The sequence below is a fragment of the Haliotis rufescens genome, unplaced genomic scaffold (assembly GCF_023055435.1).
Source record: "Haliotis rufescens isolate VD_foot unplaced genomic scaffold, xgHalRufe1.0.p SCAF_15, whole genome shotgun sequence".
NCBI lineage: Eukaryota > Metazoa > Mollusca > Gastropoda > Lepetellida > Haliotidae > Haliotis > Haliotis rufescens.
Genome location: NW_025963835.1, coordinates 22,633,588 through 22,655,730, shown reverse-complemented (window position 1 = coordinate 22,655,730; position 22,143 = coordinate 22,633,588). Strand labels below are relative to the sequence as shown.

The 22,143-nt window shown below is 41.1% G+C and overlaps 1 protein-coding gene across 1 annotated transcript; it reads right to left on the bottom strand.

Annotated features, from left to right (window-relative positions):
* Positions 1 to 331: 331 nt before the first annotated feature.
* On the bottom strand, positions 332 to 21,229 carry LOC124135271 (degenerin-like protein asic-1). The gene is made up of 12 exons (XM_046500540.2): positions 20,936 to 21,229; positions 12,811 to 13,003; positions 11,585 to 11,648; positions 11,063 to 11,210; positions 9,326 to 9,429; positions 8,849 to 9,012; positions 8,280 to 8,348; positions 7,423 to 7,525; positions 3,216 to 3,294; positions 2,891 to 3,010; positions 2,260 to 2,335; positions 332 to 954 (listed from the first exon to the last, which is right to left on the bottom strand). Exons 1-12 carry the CDS (start codon positions 21,124 to 21,126, stop codon positions 787 to 789), a joined length of 1,479 nt encoding a protein of 492 aa, XP_046356496.2. The 5' UTR covers positions 21,127 to 21,229; the 3' UTR covers positions 332 to 786.
* Positions 21,230 to 22,143: the final 914 nt, after the last annotated feature.

The window sequence follows — 22,143 nt, the reverse complement described above, 5'->3', positions numbered from 1 at the left end:
ATTACTGACATATTATTTAGCAAAAGATAACACTAAGACATCTATGAGGTGATTGTATTGATAAAAAATACATGATAAAATACACAGTGCTCAAAATGTATCATTGTATGATCAAATTACACAATGTATATTACACGCAAGAGATTCTAATATAAGTTACTTCTATGAGTCGCCCCTGACGATCCGGGGTAGAATAGGTCTTCAGCAACCCATGCTTGCCGTAAAAGGCGACCATGCTTGTCGTAAGAGGCGACTAACGGGATCAGGCTGGCTGACTTGGTTGATGCATGTCATCGATCCCAATTGCGAGGATCAATCTCAAGTTGTCAATCTCTGGATTGTCTGGTCCAGACTCGATTCCTTACGGACCCAAGTCGTTAAGCTGGAATATTGCTGGGTGCGGCGTTAAGCAACAAACAAGCAAAAACAAACTTCTATGAGTAACCTCATGCGTTTCCATATCGTAAAGGGGGGAGGTTGGGAAGTCTTTAAAGTTGTTAAAGTGTTAGCACGTCGCGCTGAATCCCCGGGTTCGATTCCTCGAATGAGTACAATATGTGAAGCCCATTCCCATTGTCCCCCACCGTGATATTGCTGTCGTCTTCATTTCAGCATACATATGTTCTGAATTAGCAACTTAAGTTGATTATTAAAACACGCATGATACAACAATTAAAAGTACACAAACACTTGAAACAATTTGAAACCTGTAAATATTTTGAAAACAATAAAATAGAATGTTTGGTCCCAGTGATTCACACAAGGGTGTGCCATATCCGTGTGCATTCATTTTCCATCGATGGGCGTCACGTGGGTAACCTTGTTGCCTGTCTTGCTCTTGAAGCAGTTGCCGATCATCAACAGGACAAGCTCAATGGCTTCGCAAAGGGACAGAACTGATATACCCAGCCACAGTCCCAGCTGGCCTCCGATGTCACTCAACAAGTTCTCCCACTGAAATAGAACAGTGGAAGTTACTTTACATTCAGTCATCCATATGTATCACATGTGCCTAAGTATATCCAAGTCGGTGTATTCTGCTGTGCAGTGGTACCTGACAAAAACCTTGTTTTTTGTTCGAATAATAATCTTGTTAGGGTAGGTAAGTATCTATGCCTATGCTTGTGGATTTCCAGGAAATGGTAAACATTTGTTTTCAACTACAATAATTGCAAGAATACTATCGCATTAAAGGGAAAACGGGTTTGCTTATTTCTGTGTACTTGTAAGTCCCAAAGGACCACAGGTGGACCCGGATGTCGACCACGACATTCATAACGAAAATGAATCGAGTGCGTGAGATTTAACGCCGCTTTGAACTGTATTCAAGTTATATCACGTCGTGTCATATGCGTTATGTGACGCTATTTGAAATGGTCGTAGAAATAGCATGCTCATTTGTACCACAAAAGTCCAGAGACACCAAAGACCATAGCTAATAAAAATATTGCTCAACATAATGGCAAAGTCGACCAATAGACAATCGAAGTCACCCTTCTTGTCTCAAATTCTTTTTGATAATGTCTTTGTTCCTCTTTTCTTTGTTCCTCTAAATCAATATGCATAGATCTAAATATATATAAAACATATGAAGTGGTATCACTGGTGTCTTTTATTTCTAGCTTAAGTGGGTATATCAGTGAAAAAGAATTGGCTATCGTGTGTTTTTCTCTATAGTTTGACACCATGGTGTACTACCATCGGAAACATCCAATAACACCAACCTTTCTGATGTGTCATCATGGTTCAGATGTAATTAGATTGCAAAGTAAACAGACCGCATATTTCTATAAGCCCACGTCTGACAAAAGCAAACAAAAACAGTTTCGGATTAAGATTTATGTGTCTAGTAAAGTCAGTTTGGCTCAACATGAGAACGATGAATTGCAAAATTGCTCAAACTCGGGAATAGTCTATTACATGTCAATACGGTACACATCAATGAACACCTTGTACCCAACAATATCTTCTCTTTTTTGTATTCCAAACGCTGGAAAAAAGTTGTTTAAGAAACTATCATATTGTTATGTGTACGTTTTGTACATGTACGTGTATGTGTAAGTTGACATCTTGAAGAAAGGGGCAACAACGGCAGGACGAACAGCGCAAACACGTACTGCACGTGCTACATAGTATACATCGTTGTTGACTGACAAGATGCGCTGCTCAGATGACGTGAAATACTTGATTTTTGTTATTTGTTATTTTTCAATTCATCGTGCTCATTTGGAGCCAAACGGCCTGTAGAGATTCTCCTACCATGTAAGCTGGCACCTCCTGCACGATCTCCTCAGTCAGCTCGGAGAAGAAGACATTGAGGGACACCAGGTTCTTCCTGTAAAAGCATACAAAAGCACCAGTGGAAGGTGAATGACTACATCATAAAAGTTAACGCCAGTTGGTAGTGTGTACACCCTAACCCTAACCCTGACACTTGAACAAACCCTGCCCCAACCATGAAATCGTAACCCCAACTTTAACCATGCCATCATCATAGTGTATACAGGGGAAATGCACCTTCTAACCCTAACCATGGCAGTACATAGTGTATGCAGGTGGTATCCTTACCAAAATCATGCTATTTCGTTGTGAACACAGGTGGTATCCTAACTCTAATCATTCCAGTCTTATATACATTGTAAACAAGAGTATCACTAACTCTAACCATGTCAGTATATAGCGTAAACAGGAGTTAACTGCAAATGTAACCATGCCAGTATATAGTGTAAACATAGTGTAAATCCTAACCCTGACCATCAAATTTTAACCATGTCAGTTCATAGCGTCCATGTGAGTAATCAATAGGAACATGCAAGGGAATAGTGTCGTCGGTGCAATCATCACCGTAACCTCCAGAGGAAGATTGAGAAACGTTTCTCTTATCAGTTACCTTGTATCAATGTCTCCCAGTGACTTCTCCTTGTTGGAATTGATGACAGCTTTGAGAGCCATGTCGTGGTGGTCCGAGGGCCATGTCGTCATGGAGAGACGTCGCATGTAGTCATGCTCCCTGCACGGCAACACTAATTATTATACTTCTCAAAGAAAGGTTATTGTTAGGTTCTCTAACACTAGTTAAATATGGTTAGTTGTTTTAATAAGCAAGTATTCCATGTCCTCCACATTGTTTCATTTTCATAAACATTTAAATATGTGCTTTTTATTTCGGCGCGACGTTGCTCGCGATATCAGTCGGTAGCAGTACCCTCACTCACCTGCACGATATCTGGCATGTCCCGCACGTGAGATTTCCCTCCTGTCTTTTCTTGATAACCTCCTTTATGCAGTCGGTCTCTGCAAACAATTCTTATTGTTCATAGTAGATCATGAACAGTTGTTCTTATGCACATTTGAGCAAAGTGTACATTATATCTACAGTCAAAACTCGCATGATAGTATTTCTCCTTCAGCCATTTCATCCATTCCCCAGCTATCACAATGGTATTAAGTCAGATGTTAAGTAGAACAAGAAAAGTATATACATATGTTAGACGATCTGTGTTAATTTAGAGTCTAATCACACAATTTCAGTGTCAATATCAGTCCCAGATATGAACATAGAGAAGTTAAAATGAGTATTTGTACACACTGTCAATAAAAGGTGATTTCGGATGAATTTCACGATGTCTTATTGGTATATGATACGTTTGATATTTTAGAGAAACGTATATTCCGAAGTAAAATAATATTCATGAAAACAGTATGTTGTTGATTACTCTTATAGAATCCAACAACTCTTATGTAATACGTCCACCATATTTTCAAATCACATATTGTCAGATATTTTTTGTATATCATATATATCACATAACAACAAAAATTAACCGTTAACTGCACAATGCAACCACAACTACCAAATAAGATATCTGTCTGTCTGACTGTCATGTCATTTACTTGATGCACCAAGCTACACCAATCTAATCAACAGACCTGCCATCTAATGCGGGGTCTTGGGAAATAGTATCTACCACCAAGGCCCAAAGATACATCAATCCAATGAAACAACTTGTCCAACTTAAGAATGGTGTCAAGATCTAGTCTCAAACGTCAAGGCGCAAAGATACATCAATCCAATGAAACAACTTTTCCAACTTAAGAATGGTGTCAAGATCTAGTCTCAAACGTCAAGGCCGTAAGATACATCAATCCAATGAAACAACTTGTCCAACTTAAGAATGGTGTCAAGATCTAGTCTCAAACGTCAAGGCGCAAAGATACATCAATCCAATGAAACAACTTGTCCAACTTAAGAATGGTGTCAAGATCTAGTCTCAAACGTCAAGGCGCAAAGATACATCAATCCAATGAAACAACTTGTCCAACTTAAGAATGGTGTCAAGATCTAGTCTCAAACGTCAAGGCGCAAAGATACATCAATCCAATGAAACAACTTGTCCAACTTAAGAATGGTGTCAAGATCTAGTCTCAAACGTCAAGGCGCAAAGATACATCAATCCAATGAAACAACTTGTCCATCTTAAGAATGGTGTCAAGATCTAGTCTCAAACGTCAAGGCGCAAAGATACATCAATCCAATGAAACAACTTTTCCAACTTAAGAATGGTGTCAAGATCTAGTCTCAAACGTCAAGGCGCAAAGATACATCAATCCAATGAAACAACTTGTCCAACTTAAGAATGGTGTCAAGATCTAGTCTCAAACGTCAAGGCGCAAAGATACATCAATCCAATGAAACAACTTGTCCAACTTAAGAATGGTGTCAAGATCTAGTCTCAAACGTCAAGGCGCAAAGATACATCAATCCAATGAAACAACTTGTCCAACTTAAGAATGGTGTCAAGATCTAGTCTCAAACGTCAAGGCGCAAAGATACATCAATCCAATGAAACAACTTGTCCAACTTAAGAATGGTGTCAAGATCTTGTCTCAAACGTCAAGGCGCAAAGATACATCAATCCAATGAAACAACTTGTCCAACTTAAGAATGGTGTCAAGATCTAGTCTCAAACGTCAAGGCCGTAAGATACATCAATCCAATGAAACAACTTGTCCAACTTAAGAATGGTGTCAAGATCTAGTCTCAAACGTCAAGGCGCAAAGATACATCAATCCAATGAAACAACTTGTCCAACTTAAGAATGGTGTCAAGATCTAGTCTCAAACGTCAAGGCCGTAAGATACATCAATCCAATGAAACAACTTGTCCAACTTAAGAATGGTGTCAAGATCTAGTCTCAAACGTCAAGGCGCAAAGATACATCAATCCAATGAAACAACTTGTCCAACTTAAGAATGGTGTCAAGATCTAGTCTCAAACGTCAAGGCGCAAAGATACATCAATCCAATGAAACAACTTGTCCAACTTAAGAATGGTGTCAAGATCTAGTCTCAAACGTCAAGGCGCAAAGATACATCAATCCAATGAAACAACTTGTCCATCTTAAGAATGGTGTCAAGATCTATTCTCAAACGTCAAGGCGCAAAGATACATCAATCCAATGAAACAACTTGTCCAACTTAAGAATGGTGTCAAGATCTAGTCTCAAACGTCAAGGCGCAAAGATACATCAATCCAATGAAACAACTTGTCCAACTTAAGAATGGTGTCAAGATCTAGTCTCAAACGTCAAGGCGCAAAGATACATCAATCCAATGAAACAACTTGTCCAACTTAAGAATGGTGTCAAGATCTAGTCTCAAACGTCAAGGCGCAAAGATACATCAATCCAATGAAACAACTTGTCCAACTTAAGAATGGTGTCAAGATCTAGTCTCAAACGTCAAGACGCAAAGATACATCAATCCAATGAAACAACTTGTCCATCTTAAGAATGGTGTCAAGATCTAGTCTCAAACGTCAAGGCCCAAAGATACATCAATCCAATGAAACAACTTGTCCATCTAAAGAATGGTGTCAAGATCTATTCTCCAACGTCAAGGCGCAAAGATACATAAGTCTTATAAACAGACCTACTATTTTCAGAAAGGATGGTCAGGATGGTGTATTTCTGTCACACACTTTTGTGAGTGACCTTTGCACTCAAGCTCAAGTTCTTCATCAATAATCGAGAATCCGTGTTTCAACTTGACACTACATGTTGTCGCAAAGGTTGAGTATGTTTATTAAAAAATGTTTAGCTGTGACGTCATTTACGGATCTTATGGCATCTCGTTTCAATTATGTTCCCTGTATTTTCAGTGACTTGATTGGCGACGTCAGTGCTCCTCCACGCACCCATGTGCAGATGTGCATTCTTTGTAAGCCAACGTACTAAACGCGACAACATACGGCCCCGTCTGCTTCTGTTGTAGAAGAAGGGCGCTTCCTTTCAGTGTTTTCGACCATGTTGAGTGAATGTCTAAATAACGACAACTCGCCTTATCAACCTGACTGAGCAAGGTGACAAATTCTTCCAAGCCTAAAATCACATTTTGACATGATTATACAGATACTTGTTATGTTTAGGTGCTGAATTTAGTCAAGGCAGATCTCAAATTATTAGAATACTTTCTTGCAGTACTACTTATAGAAGTATATTAATATTATGCTACCATGCTCCCTATACATTCCGGTTCAGAATTGGTCTTCGGTAAAAAATGCTTGTCGTAATAGGTTAATACATGTCATCGGATCTCAGTTGCATAGTTCGTTGCCCACGAGCCAATCACTGGATTGACTCGCTCAGATTCGATTATTTACTGACCGCTGCATATAGCTGGACTATTGCTGAGTGCGGCGTTAAACAACGAACAAATCAATCTAAATGATATTATGTAATTCTTCAGACTTTATTCAAATGGCCACGGCATCATAAACATAGAGGTGCACTGTTTCTATGGCAGATGCAGGGAGGACGTGAGTAACAACAGCAAACGTGTCAATAACAACTGATTATGAAACAGGTTCTCAAAAAAGATCCAGTCAATTCTTTAATACGTTAACGCTTCATTTTATGGGGTAGAAATACCCGTTTCTGTGTGTTACCCTGATAAACATGGAGCTCATCAATGGTGAGGTGAAATGGGGTTTAACGTCGCGTCCAAAATTATTGCACTTCTATAGCGACGTGCATGTGTGTGTGTGTGTGTGTGTGTGTGTGTGTACTAGTCCGGACTGATGCCGATTTATAGTGCTAGCTCACTGAGATACCATGTCGCAGTTTAACATGAATACCCCACTCAGACACAGTATACTGACTCCGAGCCGACCAGTCCTTGTTTTAGCCCCTTAATGCCGAGCGCCAGACAGGGTAACAACAAGTACCATCTTTTAACGTCTTTTTGTATGACGCGGTCGGGGATCGAACCCCGGACCTTCCGCTCTCCGGGCGGACGCTCTACCACTAGACCACGGATGCGGTGCTCATCAATGTCACCCAGCAGGTCTATTATAATGTTTACAAACTAAGTCCACACACATTTGGTTAGTACGTTATTCACTAAATGAGTTATCGTACTCACGGCCTCCGGAGCACGTGTAGGTGGTGTTGTTGGGGTTGTCGATCCTCCGTGAGCATTCACATTCATTTTCAATCAGATCCTCCAGGCAGCTTCGCTGACACGTCTGTAACAATAGCAACGACATAAGAATATAATTATCTAAAGTACACATAATGCCATCACAAGCGAAAGAGAATACAACCGATTTCATACTCTTTAATTTCATATTACAATGAACCCACATTAATTCGCCAGGTATAGCGAATTCCGTTTTGAATGATTTGTTGGTGTTAGATTTGTCGGTTTATGAAGTAAAGTTAAACTAAAGTTAAAACCGTAGGTAAACACAGTCTGAAAAATACTCATTCTATTAAAGAGCAGATGACACAAAAAGAAAAAGTAAAGGATTCTTGAATACGTAGTAAGTGAACGACGATTTGATATATTCGTGGTGATGCCCATTGATATATATATGAAAGTTCCAATGGTAATGGGTTCCAGTTGAAAGGGGGCCGGGCAAACGGATTTCACTGTACACAAACATATTGCTCTCACTGACAACAGCAACACAAAACATTTACACATGAGTCAACCCTGTTGATATGGCTAACCACAATTATATGGAGTAGTGGCACTGCACGAACCCCATACCGTCAGATTCCGTCCTATAAAGTTCATAACATGACATCCGTATTACAAAAGAGAGAATAATATGTTTTATGGTAATTGGGCGAATTCTTTGATTTGACGAGAGACAAACTCAGAAACATTTTGAACATATTGGGTGTGTACGTCATCTGCCTGTATGTGTTTCACATCATAGATAGTTCCACAATGGATTCCTTGCAGTGCTGGTCGAGGGACTCTTCCCTGCTTACTTGAATGTCTCCATGGGGGTTGTCGGGTTCACAGTTGCCGTACGGGGCTGGCTGGTGTATTCGGACCACCTGAAGAATAGAGGCAGTGACTTGGAGAGTTGGATTTTCAGATATAACGCAACCAGAATTGGTTTTTCATAGTACACAGTGTTGGCCGAAAACGTATCTATCGAACTGAACAGCTCCCCTGTGGAATAAATAAAGAGCCACTGCCAATCGTCAATGGGTCAGTATCATCTCAAACCCAAATGTCAAGGTCCATGAGGATCTGAAATCGCCGAGGACAAATTTTCCACCCTGAGATTGGCGAATACTCCTTCATCATTGCTCAATAACAAAAATATAATGATGTGTTTGTGTCTGTCTACACACTGACTTTTGTAGATTCGCCAGGGTGTGTTTGATGAAGAATATGTCTTGATGAAGTGACCTAGGAACCATTCCGTCTCTCACATAAAAGAGAATCGCAACAAAGAACAGAGACATGACACAAGACTCTCCACTCAAACACAAACAATCGGAAAAATCGCTAATAGCTCATCAAGGTAATTTCACTGTCTCGTACTCACTGGTCTGATTCCAATGGATGTCTCGAAGCCCGGGGGAGCAGTCAGCCCTTTCTGCATCAGATTAGGCGGCGAGTCGAACTCGTGGATCGCCACACGGATACCGGCGCTGGGCGTCACGAAGGGGATGTACTCTTTCTGGTCCACGTTCAGAATCAAACTGAGACCTCAAGACAGAAGAGGGCAAAGCACACTACATGTGATCATCGGTAGTACAACGCCTTTTCTATGGTGGGATGTGATGGTTGGGGGTCCAAATACGAGATTCTCCTGCTTTTTCAGCACTAAATCCCTGATCGTTGGTTAAACATCTACTATCTGCATGCCTATGGGCTTTCCGTCCACAAGAAGCTGACACACAGTTATAATAGCTGGAAAAATGATTGTCATCCTTAATGTTACCTTCCCGTGGGATGTATTACTTGGGGGTTTCCTCCCACATTAATTTGACAAAACCTCGACTGATTCATCCATACTCACCAAAGAGTTGTCCAGCGTTGTAGACGTCGAACGAGCGTGTGCTGTTTTCTCGTGGGAACTGGTAGCATGTCATGTAGTCAAGGTCGTAGATCCACGAGAATTCGCTGAAAGAACACAACCATATCAGAGCTGTTGAATCGTGTCAACGAAAGGACAAAAAGAATAGATCATTTGATATTTTGTTGTGCGTGTGTCTGTGTGCTTTATGCTGGATGTTCTTGACAGAAAAGCGTTGTGGAACAACCTAATTGTTGGCAACCTTCTTTCAGCGTTACTCATGAATGTTTCGAAGCAGAGACCGAGAAATCCCCCCTCAACTTCTCACCCCGACACACTCGCACCACCTCCACCCTTCCCCACCACTCACACTTCATACGTCGTTCTGGTCCATCTGCCCTAGGCAAGGGCGTAAAAGTCCAGTTTCCACCCTTGCGAAACTAGGCTTGAATGGAGTTACATTTTGGCTGGACTAACGAGTCTATGCATAGTCCAATCAAAATCGCGATACGAACCCGACGTCCGGTTCGAAAACAAAATGAATTTCAACGCGCAGATTTAGGTAGACGGTAGGATTCGCAAAACATGTGAAACGTCAACTGGGCATCGACTGACATTTTCCAAATCTTTTCATGTTTTTAATCAAGGTACTCACATTATTTAATGCACTTCGCGAGGTAAGACCAGATTTAGTTCAATACAGACCTTGATTATCGACCAGATCGTGTTGACTGGGCGCCGCCATTTTGTTTGAAGCACATGCAAGTGATATAAGAGATGGAATCTGATTGGAAAATAGGAGGGACACCGAAGGGACATAAAAGGGACATTACTCGTAGTAGCCACTGGTGGCGCTACGATCGAGCCCAGACATTCCAGCGAACTTAGGCAAGGGTGGAAGCTGGACTGTTGTAGTCAGCTAACTGCTTTGCCACGTGAAGATGCCTTTCCGTAAACATGTTCGCTGTTACAATTGTTTTAAAAAACACCTTCACACGACAGAACGACATGACATACTCATCTGATGCGCGAACATTTCGTGTAATCACTATCTATGATGAGACATTTTTCCGTCTCATGCACATTTGATTGCAATGACCACCTTCACACTCGACAGTACACATGACATGTGTCGTCACTGCATTTAGCAGCAATGTATCGAATACACACATACGCAATTGATACATGCTAAACGAGACTGACATGCCAATGCACAGTTGCAATTAAGTGAGTGTTGTGCTTACCTGTTACCAAAAAGACAGACATATTTTGACGTTTCCACCCAAACTTCACCCAAATATACATGCAAGAATAATAAACAAGCAAACAGTTTCGAAACAAAACATTAAGTATGATCCACTATGTTTTTGAATACCGGCTCTAAAACCACTTATTAGTTATTAATACATGTGTAATCGACATGCTGGTTAAATAACACAGACAGAAAACGACTTATCTACTGTTTGAAGGTTAAGGTTAGATTTTAAATTGAGGTAGAGAATAACTTACCAATGAACAGTGTTCTTATGGAGGGCCACGGTGAGTTTGTTGCTTGTTTTAGAGAATGGTCACTACAATTATATTCGTCTGCTGCAAAGAAGCCAATATCAGAGGTCTATCCTACTGAGGACGACCCACCAAGGATTTATTGGTCTGCTGGGAAAAGGTAGGTGTTTATTCTACTGTCTCGCTCAGATGCCTTGTTCTGAAAGGCAAGGATTGCACGTGGTCGAAACTTACCTGTGATGACAGTCGCTGCCGGCGAAGGTGCAGCTGACGATGAGCTCCGAGACAGGCTGTGCCAACGCACGGATGTCTGTCTTGTCTACCAAAGATAGCAGAGTATCCATCCGGAACTCCTCGGGTGCTTGGGTCAGGAACTGACTCACTGAACAATGCAAAGTGCGATTTAGATGTGAAGTGCATCAAGGGAGTTGACAAGAGAATTCTTTGTACTTTGTACTTTCAAATGGGAAGAAATCCATTTCTCGTATATTCAAGCCAAATAATCGGTTATGATAGAATTGGTTTTATGTACTGTACTCGTGTTGGGAATGGAACCCGGTCTTTATCGTGAGGAGCCAACTGTTCAACCTCTACGCTGCCCCGACGCCCCTACATATATCGCATTACATGGTCACACATTGATCTGCCTTCAGCTATATAGAAATTTAAGTACTAATCTTATTTGATATAAGAAAGGAAACACATGTACATGTAGCGTCAAATAGCTGCGGTTTGTAAGTATTGAACCAAAGTTACCTGAGTATGTATTCCTTGATGTTACGACGTCATCAACGAAAACTTCCCCGCCACCATCGTTTTCCTGTTCATAGACCAAAATTCAGTTACTTCACGACGTAGGGATCATGTCATTCAAATGACATATATATGTAGTCAGGATGAAGTGCCAGTCAAGTTGCTATTCAAATGTCCCCCACTTGTCCACCGCAAAGCTTTTTGAAAGGTTGACTGAGGTCTTGATAAAGTGACCTTGATCAAAGAACTTTTAACCAAGAGTCGTATGACGCACTTTGTCATCTTGGTAGAAAGAGCATGCTCGATAGTTCCTCAAAAGTTGTGAAATGCAGACAACGGGAATAGAGTATTGCTCGACATAAAGGGAAAGTTTACTCTCTTGTCATACAGTATTGTGGAGTGTTTTCTGTCACTCCGTTTTAATATATGCACATATCTAAATATGAAAGAGACGAGGCGGTCTCATGGTTCTCCTTTAGTGCTAGTTCAAGTGGGTAAATCAATGAAAGGGAAATGGCTAATTGATGGTTCTTAAAGGATATGAGATTATTGATATACTTGAAAAGCAAGTATCTTTTAAGCTTCTTGATCAAATTAACCTGTTTTGACTTTGCCAATCAGAGCAGAAAATCGGATTCATATGCATACAGAAACAGATCAGCAAGAAGGAGAGCACATTTGGTGCCCATGGAGATTAAGATCTAGCCACCATACTTTCGAAGTCATTGGCAGTAGATTGTTTCATTTAACTTCTGTGTTTTTATTTAACTAAATCGTAAGAAGCAAAAAGTTTTAAAGTGACACCCTCCGACTTTAGGCCCAGGTAAACTCAGAAATGAACCCACTGCATCTGATTGCGATGTGTTGGTACAACACAAGTGTTTCAGGTGAAGTCAAGAGTGAACCTACTGGGTCGGATTGCGATGTGTTGGTACGACACAAGTGTTTCAGGTGAAGTCAAGAGTGAACCTACTGCATCTGATTGCGATGTGTTGGTACAACACAAGTGTTTCAGGTGAAGTCAAGAGTGAACCTACTGCATCTGATTGCGATGTGTTGGTACAACACAAGTGTTTCAGGTGAAGTCAAGAGTGAACCTACTGGGTCGGATTGCGATGTGTTGGTACAACACAAGTGTTTCAGGTGAAGTCAAGAGTGAACCTACTACATCTGATTGCGATGTGTTGGTACAACACAAGTGTTTCAGGTGAAGTAAAGAGTAAACCTACTGGATCGGATTGCGATGTGTTACCAAACTGTTCCAGCGAGACGTTGAGAGTCCTGGACAAACTCCTGAGGGCGGCCATGGCGAATTCGTTGCTTTTTATGTTGGAGTACTTGAACGGGTTTAGGTTGCACAGGGTGACGCTCGGGAACTTGAGGCTGCGGGTGTTTATCGTCGTCTTGGTTGTAACAGGCCGTCTGGAAAAAAGTGAGTGATTTGACGTTAACGCCGCTTTGAGTGCAAAGGCCGAACACGCTTTCGTAAGACGTATGTAACGAAACTGACATTACACAGAGAAATGTGTTTCCATGATATCAAACTGTCCCAGGACCTCCTAAAACGTACATTGAATCCAAAATAACATTAGCTGTTGATTGTAGCAAGCAAATATTATAGCAGTGTTTTTATAATATAAACTGTTTCAGAAAATACAGGGAACCAAGTTGATCCGTAAGCCTGGTTGGAATACGAGCGCACCGTATATTGTGACGTAGCAGTGCAACAGTGCAAAGATGGAGGTTCTTCACGTTATTGACCAATTCTTGGTATTGGCTAGTATTGTCCAAAACCACTTTGGTAAATTGGAGAATATCTGCTTGTATACCTTGCATGAATTCGAAGCTGGGGCACTGCCAGTCCTAGTGAAGGTCTGTCTTTCAAACAGTTAACAAATATCAAAATAAGCAGATTTTATGTATACATGTAACCTTTAATGTTTAATAATCTCATATCTTGTTTAAGTCGCTGTATGGTTGACACAACGCACTCACTCACACAATCACTCACTCACTCATATGTAATAACCAGAATTTAATCTAAAATAATCATTCTTGAAGACATTTGTATTACATATGATAACGTTTTATTTGTAACGTAGGGCGGTGGAATAGCGTAGCGGCCGACAAAACAGTATTTCGTCACGCCGAAGACACAAGCTATCTCATCACAGAGTGTGTGATGTTCATCGTCATTGTTCCCCGTAATGATGTATCTGCATTAGATGTAGTGAGTTAACAAGCGAGTGCTGTTAACTGCTATATCCCGACTGTCTGTTAATTATCAATGCTGCATAAGGCAAACTAAAGACTTAAAGCCTGAGCAACGATCCAAGACAGGTAGGTACGATGAAACCCATTCAGCCATGTCACAGATCCGACTGATCCAGATGTAAGTCGGCTCCAATGACCCAGCATGACGTACTTGGCGCCTCTTCATATCCCAACAGGGAGAATAATTTCTAAATGCAGAAATGTACATACATAAGACATGTGAATCTATTTGTAACATAGCAAGACGTACTTGTCGCTTCTTCAAATCCCCAGAGGGAGAATGATTTCTAAAGGCAGAAATGTACATACATGAAACATGTGAATCTATTTGTAAAATGATACCAAAGTGTAAAGCATGCACTTCAATTCGGCCTATGATCCTTCATACAGTAAACATTTCATGTTAAAGTTTTAAAGACAGCTTTAAACAGTCCTTTATTTCAAAGGACATTTTCCGGATAGCTTACCGTTTATAAGCGTCCAGCCTTTTGAAACAATTGCTATTTCCATAATATCTGAGATCAATGCTCAAAGCGCTGTCTTCACTTTCCAAATATATTATTTACATATTCCTGTCTTTCGCTTCAGTCTTTGTGCATTGTGATTTCCCATTATGGCCTTAAAGTTGTCTTCTGTGCATTGCTCAATGTTTAACGATGGCGCCAGTGTTGATGTGGGCTGGTCTGAATATTTCATTCACTTTCATCTTTTGGCAATAACTCACTAGGTCAGCAAGTAGAATGTCAGGCTTTGTCCACACAGTCAAGAACACATAGTCATGCGTGGCTACAGCCAACACAATCTCATAAAACACCGACGTAAAAACATTACAACACTGTCTGGGAATCACTTGGAAGAGTAAACGAAAACGAAATCCATAACGTCGAATATGTGATCACACCATTCGTTTATATATAAGGTGTTGAGAACATTTTGCATTTTGCAACAATTTTGTTTCCTCTCATGTTATTTTTGTTAGCCACCAATTTTCGAGCGCAGTTAGATCGATAGATTTGTTTCCCATGCAGACAACATATTGGTACTGTGTTGGGTTTTATACGGATTTTAGTAGTAATCGACCAAAAACTAAAATGGGCTTCACACATTGTCCTATGTGGGGAACCAATCCGGGCCTTCGGCGTGACGACCGAACGCTTTAACCACTACGCAACCCAACCGCCCTACATAATATATACACATGCACAAAAGTTAAGCGCCACCATATTCATAGTCTCTTTATTTCACGTGTCGGAATCAGAAATATGATGATGTATGACTGAATAAGGCTTCCATAGTTTCATGAACCCAAAACGTCCTCAACTGACTGAGAGGCACATGCGGAATCGTCTGATATGGTGCCGTGCCCGTAGTCGATGGAACTTGGGCAACTTGAGAAGGATCCATTGGTCTGACGAGTGTCGAATGCTGCTACGAACTGTTGATGGTCGAATACGTGTTTGGAGGCAACGTAACACTCGTTTTGCACCAAGGAACATCCAGAAGACCTTAGCATATGGCGGGGGGTCTGTAATGATATGGGGTTGTGTTTCCTTCGACTGCAAACTTACGTTGGTGACAATTCGTGGAAACCCGAATGGCCAACAATACCAAGATGCCGTTCTTCGTCCAGTGGTTTTCCCTCATTTTGACAACCATCCTCTTCAGACAAGACTTTTTGGCTTATTTTGCGTCAAGAAGCTATTGCCACTCTTTCTTGGCCGGCCTGTAGTTCGGATCTTAATTCGATTGAGCATCTCTGGGACATTTTTAGCCGGAAAATCAGACATCGTGATCCCCCAGTTCAAAATCTCGCTGAAGCCGCACTTCGGTAAAATTCCTTTCTGCTCATATTCTTTTGGAACAGAAGATAAACTTGCTTGGGGACAACTTTTGCATCACACGAGGTTTACATATACGGCTTATAACAATCGTACATCTCGTTATAATAGTCATCATTAAGTGCCAAAAGTAACAGCTCACAAATATGGTGGGTGGCGCTTAACTTTTGTGCATGTGTATACTTAGGACGTATTCTGTCCCGGAATCCTTACACTGGCATGAACAATTTATTTGGAATAATATTGAAACAATCCAAAAGTTTCAAAAACAACAATTTAAATCACATTAATTAATCATAAGGCACACATTTACAGGAATAGTGTCATGATAACTCAGCGTGATTAGTGGATAAAAAGATTAAGAGAAATGATGGATTTAGTATTTATCCGTTATACGATAGGGCTGCTGCAGCGATGATTGCGCGATCGATCTACAAGTACTGTCCATCGTTGATTTTGTAAAATTGTTTCTTTTCAAAAACTAAATACCATGAACTCACTAATTGGACCACGAAACTGGCAAATTCGGATTTTTTTGTTTTCGTTTGTTGTTTAGCGCTGCATTAGCAATTTTCCACCTATTTGACGGTTGCCTTTACGTACTCACATCTAGACCAGACAATCCAGCAACTATTAATGTCAAAATGCGGCCTCGTCTTGGCATATGTAGGACAGATTTCTTTTTGTCGACAGGTCTAAGATATATAAAGAAAATCCAGTTCCATATATTTTATTTGGATTTCCTCAAAATGTTTAGTAGTTACGAAGTTTTGGGTAAAGGAAAGGGTAAGAAAAACGTTAAGAGTTACCTTTATGTCTTTAGTGACAGGCATAACTTAAATATATTTAAATATTCCATTTATATTGATAGCCATTGTAAATTATTTTCTTTTTAACAAAATTCACTTATTTCTGGTCAGGTAAGTTTTTTACACTGCTTTTCGATTTTATTAATTTTTTTTATCACATTTCAATTTGTAGGAGTCGATGGATTCGTAAGGCAAGTTGAACAGAAATCTGGCCCAAAAGGTACATCATCTAACATCCAGCGTCTACGACTTAAATGGTAGTGACTGTATCCTTGCTTATTAGTATCAGATATAGAGAACATTCCCTGAGGTTGATTAACCCACACCTGAAACTGATTTAGGTAACTTGAGACACTCTGACTCGCCTTTTACACTGATTAATTGACATTTACATGTAAAACTGACTTACTCATTGTTTATGTCGGCTGACTCACCTGCTAATGAACTTGCATAGCTGCATAAGGAAAGTACAATGTCATATTGATGTCGTCCACATGTGAAGTCGATTACCACAGCTTTGATACTGACAGACTCACCTCAAGCACCAGATATCGAACCTCGGATACTACATGAAACATCACTGAAGCTGGTTGACGCACATCTGTTTGACTCACCTCTAATGCCTGTTGACTCACTTCTGATACTATTTGGCACATATACTGGTATCATTGTGATTGACTCACGTTTGGTAGTATTTGACTGACCTCTCATACTGGTTGACTCATATCAGATAGTGATCGACTCATCTCTGATAGAGGTTGATGAGCTGCCACACTTGCATGATGATAGCTCCTATTGCTGTCAATAGAAGAAGGAGCTAAGCAAATTTGATAAAATATAACAACTTTCCTGGGATGTTCAGCAATTTACTTCTTCGACTACTTTGCCATTCCTTGGAGGAAAGACGGGCATTGTTTTTCTATCATCCTTTGTATCTAAGATTGGTGAGTGGCAGACTTTGTCTATGATGCAATAGAATGGTGCATTGGATAGCCGCAAGTTCTCTATTCCACCCATCTCTCGAGCAGCTTCTTGTATCTGGTATCCGTAGACTGGCACCGTTTCTCCACCCGCGTGTAGGAGTAGGAGTAGTGTGTTCGTCTTTCGTCCATTGCTCTCTAGCGTTGCTACGGCAAACTTCGTGCACACGTATTTTCCAGCTGGCAATGTTGGTGCTTTCTTATGTTTGGAAATGGGTGGCGCTGGTAATAGCTGTCTGTCCATAGTGGCCATTTCTTGCTATCGACGCAGTTGTCTGTGGCGCCGCATTTGCAAGTGGAAGTAGGATCTTCGAAGATGATTGGTGGTGTAGGATAAGTGGTTAGACAGTCCCCGCATTGGTTGTGTGGATTTCTTTCCCTTTCTCTAGAGGAAACTATTCGAAGTTTGCCGAGGCTTCGATGTCTGTTGCATAAGAAAACGAAGCCTAGTATCTTGCCAGCCTCGATTGCAGGATGGAAGACGCATAGGTATATCTCTAAAAACTGCCTTGGGATTTGGTTCCGCTCGTAGAAAGTATACCCTAAGGACTCCAAGATTTGTTTCTCTCTATCGGATAGGAATAGAAAAGGGTATGTTTTTTCGAGACAATCGTAGGCCTCCAAGAGTTCTTCTTGTTTCGTTTCTTGCTGTTGGAAATTTGTCCCCTCTTGGTTTCCACGAATTCGCATATACCTAGCTTGTGAGATGTGGTACTTCTGTTTTGCTGCTCGAACAGATAAAGTGCCTGAGCGAATTGGTAGGGCTGCTCTTGGCATTTTTATACATCCTATGTACCTCACATGTTTACTTGGGAGTACACCTATTTAGGCGCATTCGTCTTTGTTCCTTTTCCTATACTTTGATACAATTCTGTTTCAATACCTCTCGTTTTTCACCACAAATAATATTTAGTTTAATGTCATGTCGATCGTAGAATAGCATAATCATTTTAATGGAAGAGAGAGAAAATTCCCCTCCTGTAGTAGTAGTATTGGGGTATAAATCTGGCCCCATCGTGGGTGAACTAGTTTCAGGGTTCAAGGAGAGTTATCTATACTACTGGCCACGTGGACACACATGTGTTTAACCAGCGCAAAAGTTGCAGTGTTGACAGGAAGGAGGTCCACGTAACTTGCAGAGTGTATTCGTTTTCATGGAGTCATGCTCAAGTGCACGTGTCGCAAATCCTTGTAGTTGTACAACATGCAACTGTACCCAAAGCCAGTTGGCATTTGCGAAGTTGGCGTTCACGTCGAGACTCTGATTTATTGAATGACAATTTGATATGCCAGATCACATAGATTGTAATTATGTTACATTCCATTTTTGAAAGTAACCGTCACTTGAGTTGTAGGAAAACGTTCTTTGGATCAGGTCATAGCTGTAACCACTGGGTAACATTGGAGTGCTATCAGGTATGAGTGTCTACCAGTATTGGTGTCCACATGGAACGAAATTGAGGACTCCTAATGCCTGTGAAGCCTAATGCCCTTTATGCATGTTTGCGAATTTGTGGTCTGCAAAAAAGATTGGTTGGTTGGTTGTTTTACGCCGCACTCAGCGATTACCAGCTATATGACGGCGGTCTGTAAATAATCGAGTCTGGACCAGACAATCCAGTGATTGATATCATGAGCATCGATCCACGCAATTGGGATCGATGACCTGCATCAACCAAGTCAGCGAGCCTGACCACCCGATCCCGATAGTCGCCTTTTACGGCAAGCATGGGTTCCTGAAGACCTATTCTACCCTGGATCTTCACGGATCCGGCAAATAGGGAGTAACATCCAACCAAACATCATACTCGACTGCGAGACTGTACGATTTCGTACAAAACTGTTTCAGCAGAGTGATAACTTCATATACTAAGTCTCTTTTGAAATTATTTGACCTGATGCAATAGGAAACTGTATAAGGTGGCTATATTTGTTGTATAGGTCAGTTTCTAAGAATACCTAACCGTACAAGAAGACAGGAAGTAGTCATCCCTATGGACACCAATTGCGCTCACCTTCTTCCTTATCTGTTTCTGTATGCATATGTATCAAAATTTCTGCTGGGATTGGCAAGGACAAAGTAATTTCATAGTCCTTTAATAACCATCAAATAACCCCAGTTTGGACGGCTTCATCTGTTTCATATTTACATCTATGCTTAAAGATCCAGTGGGACAGAATACTCTCCACAAGCCTGTATGAGGGATGACTTCAACCTCCAATAGTCAACGTTACCTTTTTTCGAGCAATATTCCTGCAGCTCCAGCCATTGGTGTCTAAATGTTTAGGTTCAAACTAACTTGCTCTTTCTACCAAAATTTCAAAGAGCGCAAATGCAACTCATGCTCATAAGTTGTTTGATCAAGGTTGATTCAAATTTGACGCATCAGTGACGAAAATAATTTTGGATTCAATTCTCTATTTTGACTATGTGCCCGTGGTTTTTACAGATAAACAGTTCACTTGACTTTGCATGTGTTTGTGATGGGTGCCACCGCTCACCTTTTCGCGAACACATAGTTGATGGAATCTTGCAATCGACTCCGTTTTCCGCAGCGATTTCTTATGAATATTGAAAGGATTTTGTCGCAATAATGTATTTGGACAATAAAGCTGTAACGGTGTGCACAGACAATCTACAGCCGATATACACATGTACACAGACTGTCCACGTGTGAAACGAAGGTGTACAGTTTGTCTACGTGCGAGAGGAAGGTGTCTATACACAGCCTATGTTTGAGATGAAGGTGTACACAGGCAGTCTGCGTGTGATATAAAGATTTACACAATGGTACTGCTAATAGACGTGCGTAAGTGAGCTGGGTGTAACGCCGTTTTGAACATCATACCAGTTATATCACGGCGTGTCAACTTACTGTGGGAAGAAAGCCCGAATTGATGCAGGTCTCAGGCGTTAAGCAATATGAGGAAAACCCACGAAATGCTGACCAACCGAGGAAGATAATCGACATACCGGGGTTGTTGCGTGCCCAAGGGACGCAACTTTACACAGCGAATTGTAGCTGCGAAGACGGCTGGGCCATCCGTGGCCCCACTGCTGATAAGAGTGAGTGAGTGACTGAGTGAGTTTGGTTTCACGCCGCTTTAAGCAATATTCCAGCAATATCACGGCGGGGAACACCAGAAATCGGCTTCATACATTGTACCCATGTCGGGAATCGAACCCGGGTCTTCGGCGTGACGAGCGAACGCTTTAACCACTAGGCTACCCGGCCGCCCCCTGCTGTTAAGAAGCCTGATTGATTGAGAACTCCCTGTCGCAAGTTGACATCTGTTTGACTCACTTCTGATAGTAGTTGAATCACTTCTGATACTGGTTGAATCACCACTGATCCTGGCTGACACTCCTCTGTTACCTTTTATACTCACTTTTGATTCTGATTGATTAATTTCTGATACTGTTTGACTCACCTCGACTACTGATTGACTCACCTTTGATACTGGATGATGAGCTGCCACACCTGCATGAGGATAAGCCCTGTTGCTGTCAATAGAAGAAGGAGCCAGACGACTTTGAAAAGCCAGTGACCCCTCCCGTGCAGCTTGCGGACGCCATGGGCTGACGTGTTGTCCGCAAAGTCGCCCAGCATCTGCGAAGCTGGTATCCTCTTGTTGGTGGTCATCGTCCGCAGATATACTTTGCCCCGATGTGAAACAAAACAACGTCTTTATTGTCGCATCTTTTAAGAAGTGGACTGTGGTGTTGTCCTGCGCCTACTTGAGTTAAGTGTCATATTCATTATTGATATATGTAAAGCTTTTCCCTGAACAGTTCCAGCAGTATTGTCTAACGGCTGAGTGCCTCGAATCCAGATTTAATTTATTGAAGAACAAATGGGATGCATTACTGTCACGTTTACGTGTTGATGTTCATTACAAAATAGATGAAAGCGACTTTTGTAAGTTTGGCTGTTACGTAGGCCATCGTTTACAAACTTCACAATAGCTCTGTAGTAGATGATCTACCATACAATAGCAGTCTCACAATAGCAAACTTTGAATTTTTAAATGCTGTTTGTAAGTTTCAGAAAGACATTAGGAGACTATAAAGCCTATTAAGTGTTAACTCTTATTGTCGACTCAACTGTCTGGCTGAGCTGATGAATCGAGGAACCAGAAAAAAAAGGTTCCTGAAACAGCCATGATGTCGCGCAATGGTGGCGTGGCATCCATCTAAGAGTTCCGTTTTGGGGATGCCATCAGCCAAATGACAAAACTAGGTTTTCCTTGTCCATTTGAAGAACTTACATCAGACCACTTAGTAATAATTGATTTCAATTTGCCTCACAATTAACTTAAAGGCCTGGTGTTTAAAACACAAAACCAAAGTACAGGAATTTGAATTATCCCTTGAAGTATATGATATACTTTATACCGAGTTGTAACGAGAAAATACTTTTGGAGACCGTCTCCGTGGTCTAGTAGATAGAGCATCTACCCACAGAGCAAAAGGTCCGTGGTTCGATCCCCGCTCACGGCCATTCATACCAAAGAACGTCAGTATTATGCGTCTGAATGGGGTATCCATGCTGCGGCATGATATCTCAGTGGCCGAACAAGAGAAGTAGAAGCAGCCACACACACACACACGTCTGTTGTGTGTTTACTTAACGCCGCATCCGGCACTACTGTAGCCACAT

What these genes read in the sequence shown, in the direction of transcription:
- LOC124135271 (XM_046500540.2), bottom strand. Translation starts at nt 21,126, where the DNA reads ATGACCACCAACAAGAGGATACCAGCTTCGCAGATGCTGGGCGACTTT. An exon ending in CTCATCATCCAGTATCAAAG is followed by an intron (nt 13,004 to 20,935) that starts GTGAGTCAATCA and finishes ACTTTTTTCCAG; the next exon opens with ACGGCCTGTTACAACCAAGA. An exon ending in CTGGGAGACATTGATACAAG is followed by an intron (nt 2,336 to 2,890) that starts GTAACTGATAAG and finishes ATGCTTTTACAG; the next exon opens with GAAGAACCTGGTGTCCCTCA.